Below are 18,880 nucleotides of genomic sequence, written 5' to 3' on the forward strand. Positions count from 1 at the left end.
ACTGCATCAAATATATATATATATATATATATATATATATATATATATATATATATATATATATATATATATATATATATATATATATATCGCTGTAATTCCTGATCTTCACTATCTTTTTTTGCCTCTGCCTGGGTGGATACCAGAGTATCGACGGGGCGCACCCCTTCAACCTCAGACCGAGGCAAAACAATTGTGTAGATGGGCTTTATCCAGAACATACGGCTGGCTATCCAGATGTAGTATTGCCTGCCAATTTTTTTTTTTTTTAAATATATTTTATTTTTTTTTTTTATTTTTTTATCTTCCAAAGAACTGTCTGGCTGCTTTATGTTTATGAATTTTTGTCCACTACACAGTTGTAGATTCTTAACAGGCTACACATCCGGAGAGCAATCTGCGTTTGGTTATTATGCGGGATATTTTAGAATGTTCTGTGTTTTAACTTTTTTGTTTAAAAAATATATATCTGCCAAACCAGAGTCTTGGTAAACAGTAACTGAGTGCTTAGTTCAATTTCAATGTTTTGCTGCTTGTAGCCATTATTTACTGTATAGTTATTTATGTAAATATATTTTTCTGACTCTGCAGTTTTGACGTGATCGTGCTTTAATAAAAAATAAAAATGGGAACAAAGGAGAAGTTGGAGGCCATGTTGAACGTGGCTCTTCGTGTCCCAAGCATAATGCTTTTGGATGTTTTGTATCGATGGGATGTGAGTTCCTTTTTCCAGCAAATCCAAAGAAGTAGTCTAAACAACAACCCACTCTTCCAGTACAAGTACTTGGCACTCAACATGCACTATGTTGGTAAGTAGCTGAGCTAAACAAGTTTAGATTCAGAAATTAACACAGTGATTTATTTGTAATTTGTTTAGGTAAATCAGAAAAATATGGTATACCTGCCTTTATTTCTTGTCAGCTTTTTCATTATAATTCTGCACATTTGTGCTTGTACAGTTTCCCCAGTAGAGGCTGGAGTGCATAGATCATACCTACAAGGAGTTTAAAGGGATAGTCTAGTGAAAAAATGTACTTTTATTAATTCAGATAGAGCATGCAACTTTCTAATTTACTCCTATTATCAGCAAGCACTACCAAAATGGGCTGGCTCTTAAAGGGACAGTCTACCATAAAATTGTTAATGTTTTAACAGATAGATAATCCCTTTATTACCCATTCCCCAGTTTTGCATAACCAACATAGTTATAGAAATATACTTTTTACCTCTGTGATTACCTTGTATCTAGGAAACTTCTTCCAGCCCCCTGATCACATGGCTGTGACTGTTTATTATCTCTTGTCTTGCATTTAGCATTGTTTTGTGCTAAATCTTAAATAACTCCCTGTGCTTGTACAGTGTTATCTATATGACCCACTTGTACTTTCAATCTCTTTGTGTTGAAAAGAGATTTAAAAAGCATGTGATAAGAGGCAGCCCTCAAAGGCTTAGACGTTAGCATATGAGCCTATCTATGTTTAGTTTAAACTAAACACCAAGAGAAAAAAGCAAATTTGATGATAAACGTAAATTGGAAAGTTGATTAAAATTAAAAGTCCTATAAAAATAATGACAGTTTAATTTATACTAGACTGTCCCTTTAAGCTTACTTTCTTGTTTTTTTTTCACAAATAAAGCTACCAAGAGAGAAGAAAAATTGATAATAGGAGTAAATTAGAAAGTTAAATGCTCTATCTGGATTATAAAAGTTTAATTTTGACTAGACTACACTATTCCTTTAAACACTGAGATTGTTCATTTAGCTGCTATAGTCCATTTTATATAAAACTTAGTACCTAAATAAAATATTGAACAGCCATTCTTGTGTCATTTTACCATTGTTGACACATCTTATTTGAAATTGATACTCTTATATTGTGAGAGCCATTTGTGCAGTAATGTAAGTTCCAGATTATTTTTTTGTTGTTGAGGAAATTACTCTTCCAGCTTCAAATTTGACAGTATATTCAGAATTGTCTGATCAGGAACTTTTCAGCATCATAGGAGTATGGAGAGAGCATGTGTGATTATTTTTTTTTTTTTGTCTATTAAGGGACTGTGTAGTGTAAAATGTGTATTCTTGCAGTTAGTGCATCAAACTGCCTGCACATTTTATATTGCATTGGGGGCATAACTGGGACTTCTCTCTCTTTCTCCACACTGGTACAGTGGTTTATTTTGGATAATGCTCCCAATTCAAAGTTATCATTCTAAAAAATGTTCACTAATCAAAACATAATTCAGCCATTCTTTTATTGGATGGCAGTGATAGGGCACATTTCTGACTGATCTTCAAAATACAGCAGTAAGTTACTTGGCACAATAATGCAACAATATCAGGAAGGCACTAGAAGTCTTTCACCGATGCAAGAGCAGATTATGCATAGGGCGCAGCCATTTATTATTTTTTATTTCTTTACGACGGCTCAAATGTTGGGAAAACTGCAACTGCCAGGCACATTGTTTCACTGACTGCAGGTGTTTTTGGGATATTCCTTTGACAGATATAAACCTCATAGTATATAATAACATAGAAATCATAGTTTGTTGCTTGCTGCTCATGTAGGCATATGCAGTTAGCACATTTAAAATAGGGTGAAACATCAGCAGGACAAATCAGAAGTTGTGACAGTTCAACACCATTAGCCAAACTGTTCCATGTTTTAGTAAGTTATTTTTTCTTTTACATTTTACAAGATGTCTCTATTTGATCCTGTCTCAGAAGCTGCTGTAGGAACCATGCGGCCTGAACACAGTTCTAACAAATCTGTATCTGTGAGCTAGTGGAGATTATATCTCCAGCTGTAGTATGTAACAGTTGTCATGATAAGCTTTTACATGCAGAAAAGGTTTCTATTAGTGCTAGTACAGTATCTGTTGTTCCCTCAACATCTAAAGTACATGATATCCCTGTTGATATGAAAAATTATATTGCTGATGCGATACAGAAGGCTATGTCTGCTGTTCCGCCTTCATATAAACGTAAAAGGTCTTCTAAAACTTCTCATACTACTGATGAAATTTGTAATGACCGACAACATACTGATCCACCTCTGATGAGGATCTCTGACTCAGAAGATCCTACTTCAGACATTGACACTGATAAATCATCTTATCTTTTTAAGATTGAGTATATTCATTCCTTGTTAAAAGGGTTGATAACTATGGATATTGAGGAGTCTGGTCCTCTTGATAATAAATCCAGTAATTGGTTAAATTCTGTCTATAATCCTCCTGTGACTATGCCTGATGTTTTCCCTGTTCCTGATGCTATTTCTGATGTTATTGCTAAGGAATGGTCTAAGCTTGGTGGTACTTTTGTTCCTTCTTCAAGGTTTAAAAAGTTGTATCCTTTGCCAGTGGCTAAATTAGAGTTTTGGGAAAAAGTCCCTAAGGTTGATGGGGCTATTTCTACTCTTGCTAAGCGTACTACTATTCCTGTGGAAGACAGTACTTCTTTTAAGAAACCTTTAGATAGGAAAATTGAATCTTATCTAAGGAAAGCTTATTTACATTCTGGCTATATTATCGGTTATTTGTAGAGCGCCAACAGATTTTGCAGCGCTATAAACAAAGGCGGAAACAACAAAACAATTATATGTATCAAATCGGTAGAGGGCCCTGCCAAGAGTTGCATTGTTGTAGTCAGCTCTTAAGAAGGTGATCTACAAACAGCTGGACTCTTAGGCTTACATGCTAAAGGGGGTTCAGGGGATAGCAATGGAGGAGAGGAACTGGTATAACGAAAAGTTAATGTAGGTTGTATGCATCCCTGAACAGTAGAGTCTTTAGGGAGCGCTTGAAATTTTCAAAACTAGGGGAGGGTCTTGGTAAGCGAGGCAGAGAGTTCCACAAGATGGGAGCCAGTCTGGAGAAGTCCTGTAAACATGAGTGTGATGAAGTAACAAGAGAGGATGAGAGTTGGAGATCATGAGCAGAGCGAAGGGGACGTGAGGGAGAGTATCTTGAGACAAGGTCTGAGATCTAGGGGGGAGCAGTGCAGTTGAGGGCTTTGTATGTCAGTGAGAATTTTGTGTTTGATCCTAGAGGCAAGAGGAAGCCAGTGAAGGGATTGGCCGAGAGGTGCAGCAGATCAAGAGCGACGTGTAAGGAAGATGAGCCTGGCAGAGGCATTCATTATGGATTGTAAAGGAGCTAGGCGGCAGGTGGGGAGACCAGAGAGTACAGAGTTGCAGTAATCAAGGTGGGAAAGGATAAGTGGATTAAAATCTTAGTTGTGTCTTGTGTAAGGAGTGTCTAATTTTAGAGATTTTTTTAAGGTTGAAGCGGCAGGCTTTAGCCAAGGACCGAATGTGGGGAATGAAAGAAAGATCTGAGTCAAATGTGAGCCTGAGATCGGGCATTACAGGGTAGGGGTAATGATGTAGTTGTCGACAGTTATAGAGAGATTGGGGGTGGAGATTTTGGAAGAAGGTGGGGGGGGGGATAAGGAGCTCAGTTTTGGAGAGATTTAACTTGAGGTAGTGAGAGGACATCCAGGAAGAGATGTGAGAAAGACAGTGACACGGGTTAGCAAGGAAGAGAGAGGTCTGGTGCAGAAAAGTAGATTTGGGCGGCTGCTATTGGAAACCGTGGGACTATATTAGGGAACCTAGTGATGACGTGTAGATTGAGAAGAGAAGGGGACTGAGGACAGGCCTTGCGGTACTCCGACAGAAAACGGGGCAGAGGCGGTCCCAGAGAAGGGTACACTAAAGGTACGGTTTGACGGGTAGGAAGAGAGCCGCGTGAGGGCTGTGTCACAGATACCGAAGTATTGGAGGGTTTGGAGCAAAAGAGGGTGGTCAACAGTGTTGAAGTCTGCGGACAGATCAAGGAGGATAAGCAGAGAGAAGTGGCCTTTTGATTTTGCTGTAAGTAGGTCGTTGGTAACCTTAACAATTGCTGTCTCTGGAGTGTTGGGGACAAAATCCAGATTGCAGTGGGTCAAGGAGGGAGTTTGATGTAAGGTAATGGGATAGGCGTGCATATACTAGTTTTTCGAGAAGCTTTGATTCAAGAGGGAGGAGGGAAATAGGGCGGTAGTTGGATGGATAGGTAGGATCAAGGGAAGGTTTTTTTTTTTTTTTTTTGAGGATAGATATAACCAGTGCATGTTTCTGAGATGAGGGAAATATACCGGTGCTGAAGGAAAGGTAGAAAGTGTGAGTATAGGGGTAAGAGTAGCAGAGAGGGAGGGGAGTAGCTGTGAGGGGATAGGGTCAAGGGGACAGGTAGTGAGGTGAGAGCGCAGTATAAGTGCTGAAACTTCTTCCTCAGTAAGAGGGGAGAATGAGCTAAGTTTAAGGTTATGTGGGTTGTGGTTGATTGAGAGCATTTGAGGGGGTGAGAGAATGGAATTATGTTGAGAGCTGATTTCGTTTCTGATGGAGTCGATTATGTAGATAAAGTGGCTGGCAAAGTCTTGAGCTGACAGAGAAGTTGTATTAGGAGGTGGGGGAGGGCGGAGAAGAGTATTGAAAGTGGAGAACAGACGTTTTGGGTTTGAAGAAAGATTAGAGATGAGTAGAGAATTAGTGTTCCTTATGGAGATTAAGGGCAGAATAGTAGAAGTTCAAGATGAATTTGTAATGAAGAAAATCAGCTGAACTCCGATATTTTCTCCAGTGCCGCTCAGCAGTACGGGAACATCTGCGTAGGTACTATGTCAGAGGATTATGCCAGGGCTGAGGATGAGTGTGTGATTTCCAAGCTCTGGTAAGAGGGGGCAGATTGTCAAGGATGGATGTAAGGGTGGAATTATAGTGGCAGATTGGTCAGGGCAGAAAAAGAATGAGAGGTTCAAGGGAATTAGCAAGCTGTTGCTGATCTAATGATATAATGCTTCTGTTAAGTTTGGTGTGAGGAGTTAGGAGGGAGGGATGATATGTTGCAAGTAAGGAGATGGTGGTCAGAAAAAGGAAAGGGGGAGTTTGTGAAGTTTGAGAGAGTGCATCGATAAAGATCAGGTCAAGGGAGTGACCGTCTGTGTGAGTGGGAGAATCAGTCCATTGTGACAAACCGAAAGAGGAAGTGAGTTGGAGAAGCTGTTTTGCAGATGAGGCAGTGGGATTGTCGAGAGGGATGTTGAAGTCGCCAAGAATGAGGGCAGGGGTGTCTGAGGAAAGGAAATAAGGTAGCCAGGCAGCCAAGTGATCTAGAAATTGAGTTGAGGAGCCAGGGGGTCGGTATATGACTGCAACACATATAGAGAGAGGAGAGAATAAGCAAATCATGTGGGTTTTCAAATGAGTAAAATGTGAGGGAAGAGATGGGTTGTATTTGAAAGGTGCAATGAGAGGAAAGTAAAATAATGTAGTTTGTTATAGAGACAAGAGGCAGCAAAAAGGAATGTGAATATATTGAGGGAACCAGTTAAACACATAAGACACAGTATTACAGTAGCAATTGCATAAGGAAACAGTGAGGTACATAAAACATATTACAGAAGTACTTGCCTTGCCCAATCCTTCAATTCTTGTATAATTCTTTTCGTAGTGCCTCACTTATAAAATGTTCACTTTAACCCCTTAATGACAGAGGACGTACCAGGTACGTCATAGAAAAAACTCCCCTTAATGACAATTGACGTACCTGGTACGTCCTCTGTTAGAAGCGCTGGAAGCGATCATGATCGCTTCCAGCTGCTTACAAGGGATTGTAGTGATACCTCAATATTGAGGCATCACTGCAATCCCTTATTTTACCCACCAATGCAGAAATTGCCACTCTGTGGCCCTCTCTGCATCGGCCTATGACGATCACACATTCGTTGGTGGGTGGGAGCAGCTTCTGGGAGGACCGTTAAGCTATAGGCTCCATAGTTCTATTATACCAAGCTATTATGTTAATTTCAGCGGTTGCGGCCGAGGGGGGAGGGTGCGCGCGCACTCAAAATATACCCGGAAAAAAAAAAAAATAACCGATGCAGGGTGATCTCCATTGTTTAGTAAGGGATATGGGAGGGGGAGGGATGTAGATTATTTAGGGGGGCCAGCTACACTACAGAAAACAAATTTGTTTATATAAGAAAGTTAAAAAAAATTTTTTTAACAGCTGCCAGTACCCAAGATGGCGGCAAATAGGTAGGGGGGGGGGGTTAGAGAACTGTATGGGGGGGATCAGGGAGGTTGTGGGGTAAGGGGGGATGCAGACTGTATGAAAAAAATTTTTTTTTAAAAAAATTGATTTTTATTTCAGTACTGGCGGACTTTCTGCCAGTACTTAAGATGGCGGTGACAATTGTGAGGTGGGAGAGGGAAGAGAGCTGCTTGAGGGAGGTCGGGGGGGGGGGGGTTCAGGGGGTGGGATGTGTCAGGTGGGAGGCTGATCTCTACACTAAAGCTAAAAATTAACCCTACAAGCTACCTAATTAACCCCTTAACTGCTGGGCATATTACAAGTGTGGTGCGCAGCAGCATTTAACGGCCTTATTATTACCAAAAAGAAACGCCAAAGCCATATGTCTGCTATTTCTAAACAAAGGGGATCCCAGAGAAGCATTTACAACCATTTGTGCCATAATTGCACAAGCTGTTTGTAAATAATTTCAGTGAGAAACCTAAAACTGTGAAAAATGTAAGGTTGTTTTTTTTTTTTTTTTTTTTTTTTTTTTTTTTTTATTTGATCGTATTTGGCGGTGAAATGGTAAACAGTCCAGAGTGGAACAGCACCAATGAACAGGAGTGCTTGTGCAGACAGGTGAGCTGCCACTTCACCAAAATGTAATCCAGAACAAAGAAGGTTTCTCCAACATTGGTGTGTCCGGTCCACGGCGTCATCCATAACTTGTGGGAATATCTCTTCCCCAACAGGAAATGGCAAAGAGTACAGCAAAAGCTGTCCATAGTCCCTCCTAGGCTCCGCCCACCCCAGTCATTCTCTTTGCCGTTGCACAGGCAACATCTCCACGGAGATGGTTAAGAGTATGTGGTGTTTAGTTGTAGTTTTTTATTCTACTATCAAGAGTTTATTTTAAAATAGTGCTGGTATGTACTATTTACTCTGAAACAGAAAAAGATGAAGAGTTCTGTTTGTGAGAGGAATATGATTTTAGCAGCAGTAACTAAAATCGTTTGCTGTTTCCACATAGGACTGTTGAGATGAAATAACTTCAGTTGGGGGAAACAGCAGACTTTTCTGCTTAAGGTATGACTAGCCATATTTCTAACAAGACTGTGTAATGCTGGAAGGCTGTCATTTCCCCTCATGGGGACCGGTAAGCCATTTTCTTAGTCTCCAACAGAATAAAGGGCTTAATATGGGCTATAAAACTGGTAGACACTTTTATGGGCAAGATCGATTGCTTTATATTTGGGCATTTTATACAGATTGAGGTTGAATTTCACACTTATAAACTTTGGGGAACGTTTTTTAACATCAGGCACTGGTTTAGACACCTTTTCAGTCAGGAAGGGCCTTCACTGTAGTAGGCTAAGCCTCATTTTCGCGCCATTACTGCGCAGTTACTTTTGAGAGCAGGACATGCAGCTGCATGTGTGTGGATCTGAAAGTAGTTGAAAAGGTTCCTAGAAGGCTTCATTTGGTATCGTATTCCCCCCTGGGTTTGGTAAAGTCGCAGCGAAGGCTGTAGCTGGGACTGTAGAGGGGTTAAACCTGTAACCGGCTCCGGTTTCTTCATTTTAAGGGTTAAAGCTCTGAAAATTTGGGTGCAATACTTTGAATGCTTTAAGACACTGTGGTGAAAATTTGGTAAAATTTGAACAATTCCTTCATTGTTTTTCACATATTCAGTAATAAAGTGTGCCCTGTTTAAAATTTAAAGAGACAGTAACGGTTTTAATTAAAACGTTTTTTTGTACTTTATTGACAAGTTTAAGCCTGTTTAACATGTCTGTACCTTCAGATAAGCTATGTTCTGTATGTATGGAAGCCAATGTGTCTCCCCCTTCCAAATTGCGTGATAATTGTGCCATAGCGTCCAAACAAAGTAAGGACAGTACTGCCACAGATAGTAAGGTTGCCCAAGATGATTCATCAGATGAAGAGAGTAAAGATAGTTCTGCTTCATCTCACTCTGTGTCTACACCAGTTTTGCCCACGCAGGAGACGCCTAGTACTTCTAGCGCGCCAATGCTTGTTACTATGCAACAATTGGCGACAGTAATGGATAAATCCATAGCTAATTTTTTATCCAAAATGCCTGCATTTCAGAGAAAGCGCGATTGCTCTGTTTTAAACACTGTAGAGCAGGAGGGCGCTGATGATAATTGTTCTGTCATACCCTCACACAACTCTGAAGGGGCCATGAGGGAGGTTTTGTCAGATGGGGAAATTTCAGATTCAGGTAGAATTTCTCAACAGGCAGAACCTGATGATGTGACATTTAAATTTAAATTAGGGCACCTCCGCGCACTGCTTAAGGAGGTTTTATCTACTCTGGATGATTGTGACAACCTGGTCATTCCAGAAAAATTGTGTAAGATGGACAAGTTCCTAGAGGTTCCGGTGCACCCCAACGCTTTTCCTATACCCAAGCGGGTGGCGGACATAGTGAACAAGGAGTGGGAGAAGCCCGGCATACCTTTTTGTTCCCCCTCCTATATTTAAGAAATTATTTCCTATGGTCGACCCCAGAAAGGACTTATGGCAGACAGTCCCTAAGGTCGAGGGGGCAGTTTCTACACTAAACAAGCGCACTACTATTCCTATCGAGGATAATTGTGCTTTCAAAGATCCTATGGATAAAAAATTTGGAGGGTTTGCTTAAAAAGATTTTTGTTCAGCAAGGTTACCTCCTACAACCCATTTCGTGCATTGTTCCTGTCACTACAGCAGCGTGGTTCTGGTTCGAGGAACTAGAAAAGTCGCTCAATAGAGAGACTCCGTATGAGGAGGTTATGGACAGAATACACGCACTTAAGTTAGCTAATTCCTTTATTTTAGATGCCGCTTTGCAGTTAGCTAGATTAGCGGCGAAAAATTCTGGGTTTGCAATTGTGGCGCGCAGAGCGCTCTGGCTAAAGTCTTGGTCAGTGGATGTATCTTCCAAGACAAAATTACTTAATATCCCCTTCAAGGGTAAAACCCTTTTTGGACCAGAGTTGAAAGAGATTATCTCAGACATCACTGGGGGTAAGGGCCATGCCCTCCCACAAGATAGGCCCTTCAAGGCCAAGAATAAGTCTAATTTTGGTTCCTTTTGCAATTTCAGGAATGGACCGACCTCCAACTCTGCAGCCTCTAGACAAGAGGGTAATGCTTCGCAGACCAAACCAGCTTGGAAACCTATGCAAGGCTGGAACAAGGGTAAACAGGCCAAGAAGCCTGCTGCTGCTACCAAAACAGCATGAAGGAGCAGCCCCCGATCCGGGACCGGATCTAGTAGGGGGCAGACTATCTCTCTTCGCTCAGGCTTGGGCAAGAGATGTTCAGGATCCCTGGGCACTAGAAATAGTTTCTCAGGGTTATCTTCTGGAATTCAAGGAACTACCCCCAAGGGGAAGGTTCCACATGTCTCACTTATCTTTAAACCAAATAAAGAGACAGGCATTCTTACATTGTGTAGAAGACCTGTTAAAAATGGGAGTGATACACCCAGTTCCAATTGTGGAACAAGGACTGGGTTTTTACTCAAATCTGTTTGTTCCCAAAAAAGAGGGAACCTTCAGACCAATTCTAGATTTAAAGATTCTAAACAAATTTCTCAAAGTACCATCGTTCAAAATGGAACTATCCGAACGATTTCACCCTCAATCCAGGAGGGTCAATTTATGATTACCGTGGATTTAAAGGATGCGTATCTACATATTCCTATCCACAAAGATAATCACCAGTTCCTAAGGTTCGCCTTTCTGGACAAACATTACCAGTTTGTGGCTCTCCCATTCAGGCTAGCCACGGCTCCAAGGATTTTCACAAAGGTACTCGGAGCCCTTCTAGCGGTTCTAAGACCAAGGGGCATTGCAGTGGCACCTTACTTGGACGACATTCTGATACAAGCGTCGTCTCTTTCAAGGACAAAGGCTCACACAGACATAGTTCTGGCCTTTCTCAGATCTCACGGCTGGAAGGTGAACATAGAAAAAAAGTTCCCTGTCTCCGTCGACAAGAGTCCCCTTCTTGGGGACAATAATAGATTCGTTAGAAATGATGATTTTCCTGACAGATGTCAGAAAGTCAAAGCTTCTAAACGCTTGTCAAGTTCTTCACTCTGTTCCTCGACCTTCCATAGCTCAGTGCATGGAAGTAGTAGGATTGATGGTTGCAGCAATGGACATAGTTCCTTTTGCGCGAATTCATCTAAGACCATTACAACTGTGCATGCTCAAACAGTGGAATGGGGACTATACAGACTTGTCTCCAGTGATCCAAGTAAATCAGGAGACTCACTACGTTGGTGGCTAACCCAGGATCATCTGTCCCAGGGAATGAGCTTCCACAGACCAGAGTGGGTCATTGTCACGACCGACGCCAGTCTAGTGGGCTGGGGCGCGGTCTGGGACTCCCTGAAGGCTCAGGGACTATGGTCTCGGGAAGAATCTCTTCTCCCGATAAACATTCTGGAACTGAGAGCGATATTCAATACTCTCAAAGCTTGGCCTCAGCTAGCAAAGGCCAGATTCATAAGATTCCAATCAGACAACATGACGACAGTTGCTTACATCAACCATCAGGGGGGAACAAGGAGTTCCCTGGCGATGAGAGAAGTGACCAAGATCATAAAATGGGCGGAGGATCACTCCTGCCACCTATCTGCGATCCACATCCCAGGAGTGGAAAACTGGGAGGCGGATTATCTGAGTCGTCAGACATTCCACCCGGGGGAGTGGGAACTCCACCCGGAGATATTTGCCCAGTTGACGCAATTATGGGGCATTCCAGACATGGATCTGATGGCGTCTCGTCAGAACTTCAAAGTTCCTTGCTACGGGTCCAGATCCAGGGATCCCAGGGCGACTCTAGTGGATGCATTAGTAGCGCCTTGGACCTTCAACCTAGCTTACGTTTTTCCACCGTTTCCTCTCATTCCCAGGCTGGTAGCCAGGATCAAACAGGAGAGGTCCATCCAATGTAGGGAAAAATAAGCGCTCCAAGCCCACAGATATATAAAAGTTCAATTTTATTCCAAACTTGTTAAAATCATACAAGATAGATTAAAAAGTGGTAAGCACAGTAGTGCAAAAACAGGTTGTAGAACAGGTGCAAAAAACAGCTGTTTCGTTTGAACCTTTACATTCCATAGATATTAAGTTGTTATCTTGGAAAGTTTTGTTTTTAGTTGCTATTTCTTCTGCTAGAAGAGTTTCTGAGTTATCTGCTCTGCAGTGTACTCCGCCCTATCTGGTGTTCCATTCAGATAAGGTCGTTTTGCGTACAAAACCTGGTTTTCTTCCAAAGGTTGTTTCCAACAAGAATATTAACCAGGAAATAGTTGTACCTTCTTTGTGTCCGAATCCAGTTTCAAAGAAGGAACGTTTGTTACATAATTTAGATGTAGTCCGTGCTTTAAAGTTTTATCTAGAAGCAACAAAGGATTTCAGACAAATATCTTCTCTGTTTGTCGTCTATTCTGGTAAAAGGAGAGGTCAAAAAGCTACTGCTACTTCTCTTTCCTTTTGGCTGAAAAGCATCATCCGATTGGCTTATGAGACTGTCGGACGGCAGCCTCCTGAAAGAGTCACAGCTCACTCTACTAGGGCTGTGGCTTCCACATGGGCCTTCAAGAACGAGGCTTCTGTTGATCAGATATGTAAGGCAGCGACTTGGTCTTCCCTGCACACTTTTGCCAAATTCTACAAATTTGATACTTTTGCTTCTTCGGAGGCTTTTTTTGGGAGAAAGGTTTTGCAAGCCGTGGTGCCTTCCGTTTAGGTAACCTGATTGGCTCCCTCCCTTCATCCGTGTCCTAAAGCTTTGGTATTGGTTCCCACAAGTTATGGATGACGCCGTGGACCGGACACACCAATGTTGGAGGAAACAGAATTTATGCTTACCTGATAAATTACTTTCTCCAACGGTGTGTCCGGTCCACGGCCCGCCCTGGTTTTTTAATCAGGTTTGATAAATTTATTTCTTTAACTACAGTCACCACGGCACCCTATAGTTTTTCCTGTTTTTTCTCCTGTCCGTCGGTCGAATGACTGGGGTGGGCGGAGCCTAGGAGGGACTATATGGACAGCTTTTGCTGTACTCTTTGCCATTTCCTGTTGGGGAAGAGAGATTCCCACAAGTTATGGATGACGCCGTGGACCGGACACACCGTTGGAGAAAGTAATTTATCAGGTAAGCATAAATTCTGTTGTCCACAGTTCTCCAATGCTTAAAAGAAAATCTTTATTAGGACAATTACAAAAAAAAATTTCACATATTTTGGAGAAAGCTTATAATGATATCGTAGATAAAAAAACTAAAAGAATATCTATTTGTACAAAACCCACGTACAGTGGGACCTCGGTTTAAGAATTTAATTCGTTCTCCGGGATGTTTCTTATTGCGAAAAATTCGTAAACCGAAACACGGTTTCCCATAGGAATGCATTGAAAACCAATTAATGCGTTCCGGCGGTGAGAGAAAAAGTCAAATAAAGTCTACAAAACCTGCTGCAAAAGGCTCCAATGGCTCCAAAAGGCTCCAAAATTTGCTGCAAATGGCTCCAATGGCTCCAAAAGGCTCCACAACTTGCTGCAAATGGCTCCAAAAGGCTCAACAACTTGCTGCAAATGGCTCCAAAAGTCTCAACAACTTGCTGCAAATGGCTCCAAAACCTCTCCAACTGCTACCCACACTTCAGTATGCAGGGAACACTTGCTTCGTATTGCGAAAAAAATTCGTAAACCGAGGGGCAAACCGGAACATTTGTTTCGTATTGCGAAAAAAATTCTTAAACCGAGACAATTTTTTTCAAGATTTTGAATTCGTAAACCGAAATTTCGTATACCGAGTCGTTTGTAAACCGAGGTCCCACTGTACTCCTATATTCTATTCTGTACCTAAGGTCCATAAGGATATAAAAAGACCTCCTGGTATACCGGCCCATTGTCTCCAGTATTCAATCTGTATTCTCTAATATCTCTATATTTGTTGACAAAATCTTGCAACCAGAGGTTAACAAAATGTCTTCATATATTAAGGACACTAATCATTTCCTAGAAAAAGCTAAAAATCTAGAATTTCCCTCTAGCAAATACATTCTCTTTACTATGGATGTAAAAAGTCTATACACATGCATAAAGCATGAGACAGGTATCTCTATTGTTATGAAAAACTTGTTGAACAACAATATATGTACAGGTAGACAAGGCCAATTCATTGAAGAACTACTGAGATTAATTTTATTTTGCAATTATTTTCTATTTGAAGATGAGTGGTATGTACAGTTGATAGGCACAACCATGGGGTTCAATGTCGCCCCATCATACGCCAATCTCTTTATTAATGAGAGAGAGAAAATCATCTACGAGAATAACATTTCTCCAACATTGGTGTGTCCGGTCCACGACGTCATCCATAACTTGTGGGAATATTCTCTTCCCCAACAGGAAATGGCAAAGAGCACAGCAAAAGCTGTCCATATAGCCCCTCCCAGGCTCCGCCCCCCCAGTCATTCTCTTTGCCGCTCTGAACAAGTAGCATCTCCACGGGGGTGGTAAAGAGTATGTGGTGTTTAGTTGTAGTTTTTTATTCTTCTATCAAGAGTTTATTTTAAAATAGTGCTGGTATGTACTATTTACTCTGAAACAGAAAGAGATGAAAAACAGTCCCTAAGGTCGAGGGGGCGGTTTCTACACTAGCCAAGAGCACAACCATTCCCATTGAGGACAATTGTGCTTTCAAAGATCCTATGGATAAAAAATTGGAGGGTTTGCTTAAAAAGATTTTTGTACAGCAAGGTTACCTCCTTCAACCTATTTCGTGCATTATTCCTGTCACTACAGTGGCGTGGTTCTGGTTCGAGGAACTGGAAAAGTCGCTCAGTAGGAAGACTCCGTATGAGGAAGTCATGGACAGAATTCACGCACTTAAGTTAGCTAATTCCTTTATTTTAGACGCCGCTTTGCAGTTAGCGAGGTTAGCGGCGAAAAATTCAGGGTTTGCAATTGTGGCGCGCAGAGCGCTCTGGCTAAAGTCTTGGTCGGCGGATGTATCTTCCAAGACAAAATTGCTTAATATCCCTTTCAAAGGTAAGACCCTTTTTGGGCCAGAATTGAAGGAGATTATTTCAGACATCACTGGGGGAAAGGGCCATGCCCTCCCACAAGATAGACCTTTCAAGGCTAAGAATCAGGAACGGACCGGCTTCCAACTCTGCAGCCTCTAGACAAGAGGGTAACGCTTCCCAGACTAAACCAGCTTGGAAACCAATGCAAGGCTGGAACAAGGGTAAACAGGCCAAGAAGCCTGCTGCTGCTACCAAAACAGCATGAAGGGGTAGCCCCCGATCCGGGACCGGATCTAGTAGGGGGCAGACTCTCTGTCTTTGCTCAGGCTTGGGCAAGAGATGTTCAGGATCCCTGGGCACTAGAAATAGTCTCTCAGGGTTATCTTCTAGAATTCAAGGAACTACCCCCAAGGGGAAGGTTCCACATGTCTCACTTATCTTCAAACCAAATAAAGAGACAGACATTCTTACATTGTGTAGAAGACCTGTTAAAGATGGGAGTGATACACCCAGTTCCAACTGTGGAACAAGGTCAGGGGTTTTACTCAAATCTGTTTGTAGTTCCCAAAAAAGAGGGAACTTTCAGACCAATTCTGGATTTAAAAATTCTAAACAAATTTCTCAGAGTTCCATCGTTCAAAATGGAAACCATTCGAACAATTTTACCTACAATCCAGGAGGGTCAATTTATGACTACCGTGGATTTAAAGGATGCGTATCTACATATTCCTATCCACAAAGATCATCATCAGTTCCTAAAGTTCGCCTTTCTGGACAAACATTATCAGTTCGTGGCTCTCCCATTCGGGCTAGCCACTGCTCCAAGAATTTTCACAAAGGTGCTTGGGTCCCTTCTAGCGGTTCTAAGACCAAGGGGTATTGCAGTGGCACCTTATCTGGACGACATTCTAATCCAAGCGTCGTCCCTTTCCAAAGCAAAGGCTCATACAGACATTGTTCTAGCCTTTCTCAGATCTCACGGGTGGAAGGTGAACGTAGAAAAGAGTTCCCTGTCTCCGTCGACGAGTTCCTTTTTTGGGAACAATAATAGATTCTTTAGAAATGAAGATCTTCCTGACAGACGTCAGAAAGTCAAAGCTTCTAAACGCTTGTCAAGTTCTTCACTCTGTTCCTCGACCTTCCATAGCTCAGTGCATGGAAGTAGTAGGATTGATGGTTGCAGCAATGGACATAGTTCCTTTTGTGCGAATTCATCTAAGACCATTACAACTGTGCATGCTCAAGCAGTGGAATGGGGATTATACAGACTTGTCTCCAAAGATTCAAGTAGACCAGATAACCAGAGACTCACTCCGTTGGTGGTTGTCCCAGGATCACCTGTCTCAGGGAATGAGTTTCCGCAGACCAAAGTGGGTCATTGTCACGACCGACGCCAGTCTATTAGGCTGGGGCGCGGTCTGGGACTCCTTGAAAGCTCAGGGTCTATGGTCTCGGGAAGAGTCTCTTCTTCCGATAAACATCCTGGAATTGAGAGCGATATTCAATGCTCTCCAGGCTTGGCCTCAACTAGCGAAGGCCGGATTCATAAGATTACAGTCGGACAACATGACGACTGTAGCTTACATCAATCATCAGGGGGGAACAAAGAGTTCCTTGGCGATGAAAGAGGTATCCAAAATCATCAAATGGGCGGAGGATCACTCCTGCCACCTATCTGCAATCCACATCCCAGGAGTAGACAACTGGGAGGCAGATTACCTGAGTCGTCAGACTTTTCATCCGGGGGAGTGGGAACTCCACCTGGAGGTGTTTGCCCAGTTGACTCAATTATGGGGCATTCCAGACATGGATCTGATGGCGTCCCGTCAGAACTTCAAGGTTCCTTGCTACGGGTCCAGATCCAGGGATCCCAAGGCGACTCTAGTGGATGCATTAGTGGCATCCTTGGTCGTTCAACCTAGCTTATGCGTTTCCACCGTTTCCTCTCCTCCCCAGGCTCGTAGCCAGGATCAAACAGGAGAAGGCCTCAGTGATTCTGATAGCTCCTGCGTGGCCGCGCAGGACTTGGTATGCAGACCTGGTGAATATGTCATCGGCTCCACCATGGAAGCTACCTTTGAGACAGGATCTTCTAATACAAGGTCCATTCGAACATCCAAATCTAGTTTCTCTACAGCTGACTGCTTGGAAATTGAACGTTTGATCTTATCCAAGCGTGGGTTTTCAGATTCTGTGATAGATACTCTGGTCCAAGCCAGAAAACCTGTGACTAGAAAGATTTACCATAAAATATGGAAAAGATATATCTGTTGGTGTGAATCCAAGGGATTCTCCTGGAGTAAGATTAAAATTCCTAAGATCCTCTCCTTTCTTCAAGAAGGTTTGGATATGGGATTGTCAGCGAGTTCTCTAAAAGGACAGATTTCTGCTTTATCTGTCTTGTTACACAAACGACTGGCAGCTGTGCCAGATGTACAAGCTTTTGTACAGGCCTTGGTCAGAATCAAGCCTGTTTACAGACCTTTGACTCCTCCTTGGAGTCTAAATTTAGTTATTTCAGTTCTTCAAGGGGTTCCGTTTGAACCCTTACATTCCATAGATATCAAGTTACTATCTTGGAAAGTTCTGTTTTTGGTGCTTTTTCTTCTGCAAGAAGAGTGTCTGAATTATCTGCTCTGCAGTGTAACCCACCCTATCTGGTGTTCCATTCAGATAAGGTCGTTTTGCGTACTAAGCCTGGTTTTCTTCCGAAGGTTGTTTCCAACAGGAATATTAACCAGGAAATAGTTGTTCCTTCTCTGTGTCCGAATCCAGTTTCTAAGAAGGAACGTTTGTTACACAATTTAGATGTAGTTCGTGCTTTAAAGTTCTATTTAGAAGCAACTAAGGATTTTAAACCTCATCTTTGTTTGTCGTTTACTCTGGTAAGAGGAGAGGACAAAAAGCTACGGCTACCTCTCTGTCTTTCTGGCTGAAAAGCATTATCCGATTGGCTTATGAGACTGCCGGACGGCAGCCTCCTGAACGAATCACTGCTCACTTCACTAGAGCTGTGGCTTCCACATGGGCCTTCAAGAACGAGGCTTCTGTTGATCAGATATTTAAGGCAGCGACTTGGTCTTCTCTGCACACTTTTGCCAAATTCTACAAATTTGATACTTATGCTTCTTTGGAGGCTATTTTTGGGAGAAAGGTTTTGCAAACCGTGGTGCCTTCTGTTTAGGTAACCTGATTTGCTCCCTCCCTTCATCCGTGTCCTAAAGCTTTAGTATTGGTTCCCACAAGTTATGGATGATGCCGTGGACCGGACACACCAATGTTGGAGAAAACAGAATTTATGCTTACCTGATAAATTACTTTCTCCAACGGTGTGTCCGGTCCACGGCCCGCCCTGGTTTTTTAATAAGGTTTGAAAAATTTCTTTCTCTATACACTACAGTCACCACGGCACCCTATAGTTTCTCCTTTTTTTCTCCTAACCGTCGGTCGAATGACTGGGGGGGGGCGGAGCCTGGTAGGGGCTATATGGACAGCTTTTGCTGTGCTCTTTGCCATTTCCTGTTGGGGAAGAGAATATTCCCACAAGTTATGGATGACGCTGTGGACCGGACACACCGTTGCAGAAAGTAATTTATCAGGTAAGCATAAATTCTGTTTTTCAAAAAATATGGCTCCATTTGGTGGAGATTCATAGATGATATCTTTGGCGTGTGGTGGGGTGACATTGGATCCCTGGAAGAGTTTGTTAGAGAGGTAAATTCAGCAGTACAGGGCTTAGAGTTAACTATCACCTTCAGT

At 42.3% G+C, this 18,880-nt stretch overlaps 1 protein-coding gene across 2 annotated transcripts in view; it reads left to right on the forward strand.

Annotated features, from left to right (window-relative positions):
- RNF145 (ring finger protein 145) overlaps positions 1 to 18,880 on the forward strand; it is a 356,711-nt gene that overhangs the window by 29,983 nt on the left and 307,848 nt on the right. For both annotated transcript variants that reach the window (XM_053718778.1, XM_053718779.1), the window contains exon 2: positions 592 to 809. In XM_053718778.1, coding sequence (XP_053574753.1) covers positions 626 to 809 — 184 coding nt within the window. In that variant the 5' untranslated portion in view covers positions 592 to 625. The remainder of the gene's footprint in view (positions 1 to 591; positions 810 to 18,880) is intronic.

Source organism: Bombina bombina, chromosome 6 (genome assembly GCF_027579735.1).
Source record: "Bombina bombina isolate aBomBom1 chromosome 6, aBomBom1.pri, whole genome shotgun sequence".
Lineage (NCBI taxonomy): Eukaryota > Metazoa > Chordata > Amphibia > Anura > Bombinatoridae > Bombina > Bombina bombina.